Source organism: Falco rusticolus, chromosome 14 (genome assembly GCF_015220075.1).
Source record: "Falco rusticolus isolate bFalRus1 chromosome 14, bFalRus1.pri, whole genome shotgun sequence".
NCBI classification, from domain to species: domain Eukaryota; kingdom Metazoa; phylum Chordata; class Aves; order Falconiformes; family Falconidae; genus Falco; species Falco rusticolus.
In genome coordinates, this window is record NC_051200.1 from 21809188 (window position 1) to 21821083 (window position 11896).

At 45.2% G+C, this 11896-nt stretch overlaps 1 protein-coding gene across 1 annotated transcript in view; it reads right to left on the minus strand.

Annotated features, from left to right (window-relative positions):
- SH3BGRL (SH3 domain binding glutamate rich protein like) overlaps positions 1-11499 on the minus strand; it is a 37622-nt gene extending 26123 nt beyond the window's left edge. The window contains exon 1 of the mRNA XM_037408603.1: positions 11363-11499. Coding sequence (XP_037264500.1) covers positions 11363-11407 — 45 coding nt within the window. The 5' untranslated portion in view covers positions 11408-11499. The remainder of the gene's footprint in view (positions 1-11362) is intronic.
- Positions 11500-11896: the final 397 nt, after the last annotated feature.

An 11896-nucleotide genomic window follows, 5' to 3' on the forward strand; every position in this document is an offset into this window, starting at 1 on the left:
ACAGCATTAATAGTTGTTTCACTGCCAGGCATTTATTACCTTTAAATAAGAAACTACTTTAAGAAGAAATATAGTATGACCTCAGGGATCCTTCGCTAAATCCAGGTGCTTCTGATCTGTGTTACTTTCTATCTTTGAAGATCTCATACACCACTGACATTTAGCAAAAGTCTTTTTGATGATCGCTGTTCTAAAACTGAATCAAATAATTTTGTCAAGAGAAAAAAAGCTTTTTTTCCTGAACTAAAATACCTAAATACCATAATACAAAGGAAGAGGGGATTCAGAGAAAAGCTATGGATTAAATATAAGTTTTCCTCCTCTTTCCAAAAAGAGTCAGGCTGTACTGAGACAGAACAGCAGGTCAGTACAGCCACACCAAAGCATCCCAGAGTCGAAAAATTTAGCAGACAACAGTCTCTATGGGCACCAGCTTTCTGACCAGTTAATTTGCCTGGGTAACATTTCAAGTGCATGTCATCCTGGGGGCCCCTGATCCCCTCTTTATTTTAGTACAGACTTGGACAAAATACTGTAACTTCATAAACTGTCTTTAAGGGAGGCAGGGGTAGTGAGATAAATGGAAAGCTCACAAGAATTGGCTGCATTGCCGATTGTAATACTTTCGGTAGCTGAAGCAATGCAGCAGTTGGCCAACTTCTGCTTGCAGTAGCCAGGAATGCTGATGCCTAGGGATTGGCTCTCAAGATTTCTCAGGAGACATCCCAAAGTTATTCTTTACAGGAATTAAAAAAAAAGAAAAAAAGGAGCATTTTCCAGCACAGTCAGGTCCTTCCCATCAACAAGCTACTTTCCCCCGCTGCATCACTGCAGCCCAAAAAGTGCCAGCTTCCACCCCAGCCCAGAAGCACTAATCCGGATGCTGCCTACACCATGGTGGCAGGCACAGCCACCAGCACAGCCCCGACCTGGAGGCCACTTTGCAACCCCCCCACTGTCTTTTCTCAGCTTTTTAGATCACTTTTGTCACCACCGTATCTGTTGGGGGGTGGGTTTTTTTTGTTTAAACCACAAGCTTCCTTCAGCCTTTGTGCATAGCATCTGCTTACCACAATCAGAAACTAAGACAAACACACACTGCATTTTATTTTTTAAAAGACTAAGTCCCCCAGCTGTTTATTTGCTGTAGGATGGAGTTCTCTACGCCTGGGCAAGCAGCCAAAATAGCTTCATTCCCCTGATATTCTTCAGTCTCAGCTTAATGCTCGATGGCTGGCAGTATGAGGTGATGGCTATCCTAAGGCCTTCCAAGCTCCTAATTTTGGTCCCAAATCATTTTATGGAAGACATAGCTGTCTGTTGAGCTGTTCCTCAGTTTATACAGGTGTAAATTCCTGGAAGGAGCATTGCCCCAGACAGCTTTATGGAGCTACTTTGATCCTTTCACAGCACACACAACTCAAACCTTGATCCTCTGCAGGTGAAATGGAGGCTCTCATGGCTACCTCCTAATACATTTTAATGTGATGAAAGGAAATAGAACCTTAGAGAAAGACTGCTCAAGCACAAAGGTTTCATGGGTTTAGCCACCAAAACCACGAGACTTGCTTATCTGCATTACAAGGTGGAAAGGAATTTCCAGTTCATAATCAGGATTATCAAGTCACTAACAAGCAAGTTTGCAAACCTGCTCATTTTTATCTTTTTATTACTCCTCACATATATTTTCTGCCTAGGGGAAAAAAATCCTACACCTATTATCTATAAGTCAGCTTCACTTGAACTTTATTTCTGTTCAAGCCCAGTGAGAACATTTTGGGTTATATTTTTAATTCATTCACAGAGTTATTCTGCTCCTCTCCCATTCTTGCCAGCTGCTCTGCAGCTGCTGCTCTGGCTGAGTACATTTGCAACATGTGCACAGGAATGATCTTGGATAAGCGGCATTAAGTATTTCCTACAGAGTAAAATCTTGTCCTGCCACAGTCCATGGCAAACCTCCCAGTGACATTAGCAGAGCCAAAGGTGATCCCATGAGGTGAATACAGATGCGCTTTTTAAACCTGCCTAGAAACTACTACTCTCATAAAAATGAGGTTTTATGTGCAAACTGTTATTATTTTCCCCAAAGGCTGCCAGTTTTCTGTTTACATTGGGCTTTGCCAGTTTATTTTGACCTATGCCTAAGGCAGGAGATGTTTCTGATACACTACCTTACTACCTAGGTCTAAACATGATGTATGTCAGCATCTGTTGTTCATGCTGCAAAATCATATTGTTTTTGGAATCACCTGCTGTCCGTATCACCAAATGCTCTTACGTTTTGTATATAGGAAATGTTGAGATTGTGATTGGCAATGAGACACGTGACGAACAGCCACACTCACTCCTGTAAACTCTCATTCACATCTCCCTGTCCACCCAAGAGCCCAGGAAGAGTGACCTTTCAGCTCTGATTAATGGAAACCTCTCCCAGTCACACCCGAGCGCAACATCCAACTCAAACCTCAGATGGAGAGGCTGAATTTCACCTTGCAGAGCTCGCTACATGCTGACTCCCCCAGTTACTAACAGCCCAATCCCGATCTGGATCCCACCGTGCATTTCACTGTATGTAAAAGAAGATCCAATGGCAAATCTTCCCTATGCAGAGTCATACTCAATGTCCAAACCTTGAGATTTCAGTGTTTATCTCTCAACAGAAAATTTTGAGCCTGCCAGCAGCTACTACATAACAAACAGCTTCATACAATACTTCTGAACAGCTACAGTTCGGTTCAGGAGCGGAGGGCAAGGCTGTAAGAAGGAAACCAAAGGCAGAATTACCATAATCTTCTGCTTTCCCCCCTGGTTTCTAAGATACAGGGGACAAATATAATTAGAACTTCCTCTCATACCTACAGTCTCTCACACATCTTCAGACTTTGCGAAGCAGACAGAGGTAAGATTTCAGTCACACCGGTATGTCTGAATATGAAACAGATATAGAATCTGTTGACTTTTCAGACGAACTTTCTAGTTTCGCCTAAATGCCCAGAGCCTAATACTTTTACAATTGCAGGTGTTTGTAATAACCACCAAATTAAAAACAAACCAACACACCCTAAACCCACACATACATTCTCTTCCATCAAACGTTTTTCGCAGACAACACATTCTTAAATGCAAACTGTTAACATAATTTTGGGAGCAGAGCCAATTTCATCCAGGAACAGTAGAACAGGTTTATTGGGTTACATCCAACGCCTGTCTACCCCAGTATCCTGTCTCCCCTGGCCACAGACCCCAGGGAAGAGCACGCTGATGGACTGACTGCAGAGGGCTACATCACATCACACTTTCCCAGACTTGCAGTAATCCGCAATTTTGAGTCAGAGGTGTACTAATTATGTTTAATAGCCCTTAATAGACTTTTCCCCTTAATTTGTTTCACTGCTTTCTGAGCACATGCAGTTTTTGCCATATATGATGTTCTCTGGCAGAGTTTCTCCGTTAAACTACATGTCGACAAACAAAGTACTTCATTTATTCTGAACCTGCCACCTGCTAGTCTCATTGCTCTCCCCACACTGCTGAATTAGAAGTTATGAAAAATCACTTCCTATTTGTTGTCCCATGCCTGACATGATTTTATTAATTATCATACTTTTTCAGCTCTTTCTCAGCTGAAGAATTCTGCCTTATTTGGTTGTTCCTCCTACAGTGATCATCACACCCTACTTAATACCTTTTCTTACTTTTTTTGTATCACTTAAACACAGTAATTTCAGCCTATTAAAGATACAGATTTAACAGTGGTATTGTTTGGTTCTTTTTTTCCTTTGCCTTCTCCCATTCTAAAAATTCCTGACATTTTGTTTGCTTTTTACGATCACTAATATGGTATTTTTGCAGAATTATCTCGTATGGCTCCAAGACCTCTCTGCTAAACAGCATCGGCTAATTTAAACCTCAGTTTTTCACAGGGCGATCCCACCTGGGCCAGCCACAGCAGGCTGCTCTTGTGCTGTGTAACCGCACTTCAACAGCCTCATCACCTCGCTCCCTCTGAATTGCTCAAGGTACACCACAGATGTCTGTAGGCTCTCCTTGTAACTTCTGAATATTGCAAAAAGCTGCCTATATATTCCAAAGTCTTGACCGTTATCTGTTTCACAGAACTGATGTGTAATCAATTATATAAGCCAAAAAATTGTTTTAAAATCCTTTCCTTTTCTCCCACACCAGCTTAGTTTCTTTATGGAAAAAAAAAAAAAAAAAAGACTTAAATTGACCAAAGCTTGTCCAAAACTTTCTGTGGAAGTCCAGGGATTCAATATTAAGGCATCACCCATACTCATATGCTTGGTGGCTGCCCTGAGTAACTCTGCTGTGAGGCACAGCTTTCTTCTCCGCCTGTGTATTGATTCTTCCCACCACTCTATCTCTGTCCACATGGCTGCTGGGAAAAAGTCTAACAAAGAACAACATCAATTTGTCCAGCACAGGAAGATAGCTTGTAGCTTCCAGATTTCCCTGAGATCTTTTTAAACCGGTGCTGCCTTTGGCTCATTTTTTCAGTCTTGACACCACAGCCATTTAAACAATAGGTCTCCCAACAGGTAATAGTTAAAATTTTACACTCGAGCGCCTTTAGAACTTAAAAGCGAGGCAGTATTCATGCATGGAAAAAAAGCTCCACGAAAACTAAACTTCAGATAGCTAATTAAAGAAATCAAATCACCACATCCACTTCTCATGGGGAAACTTAAGTCCAACAGGAAGAAGTTCCAAGTCAGGATTCCAAAACTACTTCAGCTGTATCCAGAGAGCGTTTGTTAACTCTAGTCAGTCCACAGTCTGATGTTAACCCTTCGCATTTTCTTCTGGTGGCTCAAACCTCGGTCTCACTTTACTACGTTCTGAATCTCAGAAAAGGTTTCAGAAAAGTTTGCATTTAAGAAAAGGTCTCCCCTGAATATGGCTGGGGTTAAACAAATGTTGTTAACACTGTATTGTCACGTTTGAGTAGAAACATTCTTGAATAGCATAATATTGATCTAAGTTGTGGATCTGGTTCAGGTTTCCAGATCACTGATTAGTGCCAGAAACAAAGATCAGAGGTTCCAGGGCAGCTGCTCAAGGGTTGGGGGACACAGAGAACAGCTACATAACGCAGAGCTCATCCATCTCTGGCTACAGCAATGCCACATCCTTAGCTCTTATTTTTATCATATAGGGAAATATTTTAGTTCTGTTATGAGCCTGAACAGCTGAAATCTATCAATGTTTGTTTAGTTCCATTTGTCTCCTCTCTCCTCAATTCCTCCCCTTCTGGGAAGAATAAGAATAACCTTGCAGGGACTCCTGGTTTTTGGCATCCTCTGCTCATTTCACGCATGCCAACTGACTGACTCCTATAGGAATTTTCTCAGTGTAACTCTAATACCTCAGGACAAGAAAAGTTCCTTGCTCAACTTCACCAATATTTATTTCAAAAGCACAAGTGCTTAGCACTGACATGACACTATATGGATCCTATCTTAAAAGATGCTGTGGTTTGGAGTTCAAGCAAAGATTGTGCAAGCTGACAGCATTCACCTTCTTCCCCAAGTCAGCCTTTTCTCCCCAAGCAGTGCATGAGAAAGGCAGGATCCTGATGGACCAACTCAAAACAAACACTGTCATACCTGCATATACAGTCTACAGATATTCTCAGCAGAAAGCCTTTCCCAGCCTTAACTGTGGAGTATAATTTCCCACCTTTCTCATGCTGTCAGGAAACTGGTTTTATTTGAGCACAGTAGAATGTTTTTATTTTCATATATTAAAACTATTGTAGCAATTGCAGCCAATTTAATCTCTGGCTCTACTAAAAACCTGAATGTAATATTTTAAGAAAAATATTTGACTTATATGGATTTTTGAACGACTTTTAAAAAAAAACAACCCACAAGGCAGATGGAATGCATCCTAGCTAAGTGCCTCACTAGATTCACATTACATGTTTTGTCTTTCACCCTGAGAGCTCTAATACAGAACAATTCACGTGGGGTTTTTTTGAGAGAAACTAAGTTTGGTTAACACTGGGTATCCAAAAAGTACTTCATAGATATTATGTTTACACAAGAGATGGGTTTAAAAAACAACAGCAAGCCTAACAAGTCTGTTTTCACCCCCAGTATATATGCATGAGCTAGACCACAAAATCACAAAAATGCATATACACTTGTGAGATTGTTTTTCAAACTACAGGTGCAGCTTGTTTTCCCCATAATAATGGTTATCTAAAGTTGCATCATACTACAAGCCTAATTATAAGAGATTCATATCAGTATTTTCACCTCACAATAACTGCACTGATATGCAGCACCATTCGGACAGAAGGTGGCTCGTTAGCAGCTCCAGAACGTCTGCTGCCACTGCTTGGGGCTTCCGGGATGACAAACGTGACCACATGCATCTGGGCTTTGATAACACATTTGCAATCTTGAACGCGACTGCAGAACAAGGCTCACCTATTATGCACACTGATAAAAACACTGGATGCAAAGAACCACCCAGCTGTAGCTGCATTTGTCCTCAGCAAGGCTCATCACAGAGCCATGTCCTGATGTGGCCCTGCACTCCTGGGGTCTTCACGCAGCAAAGCGCCAGCCGCTCAGCAACCTCAAAGCAGCCAACCACCACAGAAACAGAAAGCATGCAGACTTTACTCGTTCTGTCTTAGGATGGCAATATTGGCGTTTATTGGGAGAAGCAGAGAAAAAAGGTTCTAGAGGGATTTAAATGCTTCCCCCCCCCGCCCCCATTTCAATTCCTCCATGTATTGCTTCACTAGGATTGCTTCAGAAAGGTGAAGTAACTTCACCAGCCCTCCCAAAGCCCCAAGCTGTTGAACAGGAACAAGAGCTGGTGGTTACACACAACTCTGCTCACTTCCAGTCGCTCTTCTCCAAAGCTGTTCTCCCTCAGTTACAATCTGTAACGCTCTAGAAAGCACTGGCCACTGGCTATATATTCCCAGCAGCACCAGAAAGTACCCCTGTGCCTTGGTGTGTTATGTAGGGGAAAATAAAAGAGTAATTGTGAGCAAATATTCACTCTCCAGACATGGGCCACTTTCCTCTTCATTTCCTGGTGGGTGGGAAGAAGACCTAGATCCTTTCTCAAGCAAGAAAACTATACAAGAAAAAACATGAAGTACCCCACATCCCTAACTTCATGAATGAAAAAATAAACTAAAATTTCCTTTCCTTTCTAAAACCATCCCTAAACAGCGGCAAATCTGATGTGTGACATGGGATGCTGACACCAGCTCTGGAGATCATCTCTTATTTTTGCTATGTCTGCAGTCACAGTAGGAGGCGAGGAAGGAAAACCACCCACGCAGCCATCAAAACAAGTGAGGGGGGAGACCCTGGAGAGACGGAAGCACAGGCTGTAGACCACAAACACGAAGCGCCTGGCTCTGAGGAACAGTTTGAACACCAGTTTCCACAGCTCACAGCACTGGCAGCAGCACATGGGAGAGCTCAGCCCACCATCTCTGTTGCTGGCACTTCCCTTCCATAGCCACCGCCTCCAGGTTCCATCCACGCTCCTGGAGCTTGCAAGGGGACATGGGATGAGCAAACACAATTCTATTGAACTAAGTCCACAGTCAGGATCCAGGCAGTTGCTGGCAACAAATGCACACCCATAAGACCAAGAAGAATTTAAACAGCCGGCTCCTTTCCACATGAGGTCAATAAAACCGGTAACCCAACCGCATTCAGGAAGATGCACACAAGTACTTCTGGTGCTGCAGGAAAGTTGGGGCAATCTCTTACCCAAAAAACAACACAACACCTAAACACTAATTGAGAAAATCACAGACTGCACTTGTGCAATTCAGCTTCTTCCCTCCTTGTATTCTTTTTCTTTCAGAAGCAAGAATCTTAATTACTCTCTGGCCTCTCCTCTTTTCGTCTCCTGAAGGATATGAATAGAAGTCTACAGTCAAATCACTGTCACAGCCTTTACAGTCCCCGCTCAAGTCAACGCTTGGGTGCTTCTGAATGCAGCATTTGCGTCTGTCATTTTATGTTTGTAGCCTCCAACACCATCTCATACTCAGTAATACCGTTCACTTCAACTGTATGTCACACAGAAAGACTCCTGGAGAGAAGCTACACATGCATTTTCCCAGGTTTGCTGTCTACAGCTCATCTTCATAATTACAATCCCTCCTGTGTCCTTGCCCAAGCCCACGACTCACCAGTACAACATTCACATTGATGAGAAAGATGAAAAGAAAGGGCAACTTTCCATACAAGACCTCCAAATACAGCAGGAAAGTGGTGCTGTAACTATTACATTATGATTTGCAGGGTGACACTCAAACAGGAGTACAGACCAAGACTGCAATCATCACATTTGGCCAAGTCCTTAATTATGAACTTACAGCATATTCAGTTATCTCTGCTTGTGAGAACCATGGCAATGAACCACCCCAAACACAAAGTCACCTTTACCTTGACCATACAGAGGTAAAAGCAAACACCCATGACCAAGAACAAATACAAGACTTCACAACCAATGAAGCACACCAAAGATAACACTGCGCACTGAGTCCTCAAGCTGCAAAACCTGTCAGGGGGCAGCTCTACAGTCCCACTTTCGGCTGCAATGCTCATGCACTGATTCTGAATGACACACGTACACAGGAATTATGTGAACTTCACCAGAAATTCCTTGAAACATACTTGTAAGATGTCTTTGCTTAGACATGAGCTTCATAGGATATTTCTTCCTCACAGATACATATTACTGAATATAAGCCTTATGGAAAACAGTGCCTTGGGGAAACATTTTCTATACTATGATGTGGCAAATTATACTGCATAACAAAGTATGACTTTGCCAATAAAAGACCACAAAATTTGGGCACCCTCCAAGACTTACAGCCCCAGGCTGTGAGGTGTGAAGCAATCTCAACCCCTCTTCCCTTCAGTGGGAGACGACACTTCCCAGAGTCTCACAAAAGCTTCACGAACTTACAGAAATGGGGCAGTCATTTCCCAGGAAGGAAGAGAAGAGATTTTACACTTATTTCTGTTTTGCTTCTACTCAAGCTAATTAGGTTTTTAAACACCAAAATAACACTGTGCCGGGTGTCGCTGACGGCACAAAGCCAACTTAGCAGGATTGAGAGCCCTTACAGGGCTGATGTCAGCCAGTTCAGTTACTTTCCTGGGAACAGCTTTGAGACTGTTCCATCCCTCTGTAGCAACCTCCTCTGATGTGGATTTTCCATTCTTAGAGTGGGTTATTTCAAATGCAGCACCCGGAAAGGCTCCGCTGGTCCTCCAAGCAAAGCCTGTCTCACCAACATCTTATGACCCACAAAAATGACTTGTTCCCATCGAGCACATTTCCCTCCAGATAGGTGCCTCTCTGTCTTACTTTAGGTTGAAACATCCATTAAAATTCTTAGGCTAGAAAGAAAACAGCCACCTGGTGAGGTACTTGGCTGATCCCTGCCAACAGAAACACCCTTGATGAACTCAGTAAACTGAGAATGTGCAAGTTCTGCTCATTACCACAAGATTACTTGAGCTACACCAACTTTAAACACAGGCATGAGTGTGTCTATATAGTGAGAGAGACACACATATATATATACACACACACACACATCATAAAACTGGCAATTATGTGCATGGTACACTCAAATTCCACAAAAACAGGCTATACCAACACCATATCCAAATTCCACAGTCAAGGATGCACAACGGAGCTAAAAGGCAGCAGTAAGTCGGAGTCAAGCCTTGTAACACGTACAATCTACACAAGGATGAGATAGCATCGCAGAAACCACTAAGCTAATAATTAAAAACAGGAAAACACAGCCAGGATTCAGATCAGTGGTTGCACGCCTGGAGCTTAGTATCACCACACAGACAGAAATCAATAACTGCCATTAAGAGGTCACTGATAAAAACCTATAGCAACTGAATCAGTCAACTTGAAACCTATTAACAGCTGTACTAGAAAGAATTACTTTTACAATTTGCTAATGACCGCTTCTTTCCTTCCAGACGATCATTTTGTATAAACCCAGCAGAACCTCTGGACCACTCTCATGGATGAACTACTCCAGATTTCAAGAGACTTTCCAGATCAGCACCAGACAATCATCTCCTTTTCACCATCAGCATCAGCACGTCAATGTCAGCATTGACATCAAGATTAACAAAAATGAGACGGGAAGAGAGCAACAGCAGGGACACCCAAGGCACACACTCCCGTGCCATCTGCACTCCACAGCTACAGGGCTCAGCTTCTATCATTAGAGCTAAACGAGGGGTTACAGCATCACAGCCATCAATGGCAAAGCTTACCAAGGTGGTGCTTTATCTGCCGAAGACCACAGATCTGAGACTGCACTCAACCGGAGAAGGAGAATTCAGTGAGGGCTTTTTTTGTCTTCTGTACATCACTGTCCTCTGAAACTTTGGGAATCTGCACCTGAAGTACACAGCCTAAAAAGTGACTTGAAAGGTCATCACAGAGCCACTGCTTAGTCTCTTTATCTACTAGACTATCTAGTAAAAGTCACCGATCATTAACTGCAATAGCTGGCATTTTCTAAGTCTCTGGCATTTTGTATCTCTCCAGCACATTCATATCAGGTGTGAATCCCCTGGATTTTAGACCCAGAGCATCTTTCCAACAGATCAAGCAGAAATCAGATGATCTTGAGGACACCACTGCTCTGAGCTACATCTGAACCTAGGCACGAACCCGCAACATTTTTATTTATTTTCCTTTTGAAAAATACAGTCTTCTGACCGAGTTCTGCCTACAACGCGCTGGGGCCATAAAAAGCGAAACCCAGTATGCCCACACGGCCACGAACTGCGGCTACCCGGTAGCCACACACGCCTGCCACCATTAACGAACGATACGATGTAAGGGGAATCAACTCAGAAAAACCGTTTTAGAAATGAACTTCAGGAACGACAACTAAAATAAAACACACCAAAAAAAAACCAAACAAAAAATGCACAGCAGCACCGCGGGCTTCGCCTTCCCGGCGCAGGACGAGGGGCGCGCTGCGTGCCACCCACCCGGCCCCGCCAGAGCCGTGGGCGCAGCGCACCCAACTCACGGAACAAGCTGCGAAATCATGAAGCGAATGGCATTTTCAATGGCATTTTCTTCTGGACGGCCAGCTGCCGCGCACGCCATCTCCCGACAAGAGCTGGACGCTTCTCCCGGTCCGCCGCGGGGGGCGAGGCGCGGCTGCCCCAGCCTCTCCTCACGCTGCCCGGCCGGAGGCCGCCGCCCCCCGGGCGCGGGGAGCCCAGGGGAGCCGCGGGGAGCCCGCCGCCGGCCCCCAGCCCCGCCGGCCCAACTTTCCCGGGGCGCCCCTTACCGCCGTGGAGCCGGAGGAGGAGGCGATGTAGACCTTGATGACCATGCTGGGAGCGAGGCGGCGGCGTGCGGAGCCGGGCGGGTGGGTGTGTGCGGGCAGCGCGGCGCGGCGCGGCTGGGCTGGGGCGGGAGGGCGGGAGCGGGGAGGCGCGGGAGGCCTCGCCCCGCCTCGCCGCGCTCACTGGGCTGCGCGCCCAGCAGTCACTGCCGCCTGGCCCGGAAGAGGGAAAAACGGTTTAAAAAAAAAAAATGAAGAAAGAAAGGGGCGAGGCAAGTTCTCGACGAACCACGCGAGACATGCGGGGGAGGGGGCGCCGCGCCATAGCGGCGGGAAGTCCCGCTGAGGCGCCGCGGGGCCGCCGCCTGAGGGAAGGGGCAAGGAGCGGGGCGGCAGGGCAGGCCGGGCCGCGGGCCCGCCATGGCAGCGGCCGCCCCCTCCCCTCACGGCCGCCCAGCCGGGGAGGAGCGGGCCGCCCAGGAGCCCGCGGGGGGCAGCACCCTGCCCGGGGGAGCCCGGCCGCCGGCCCCCGGGCCC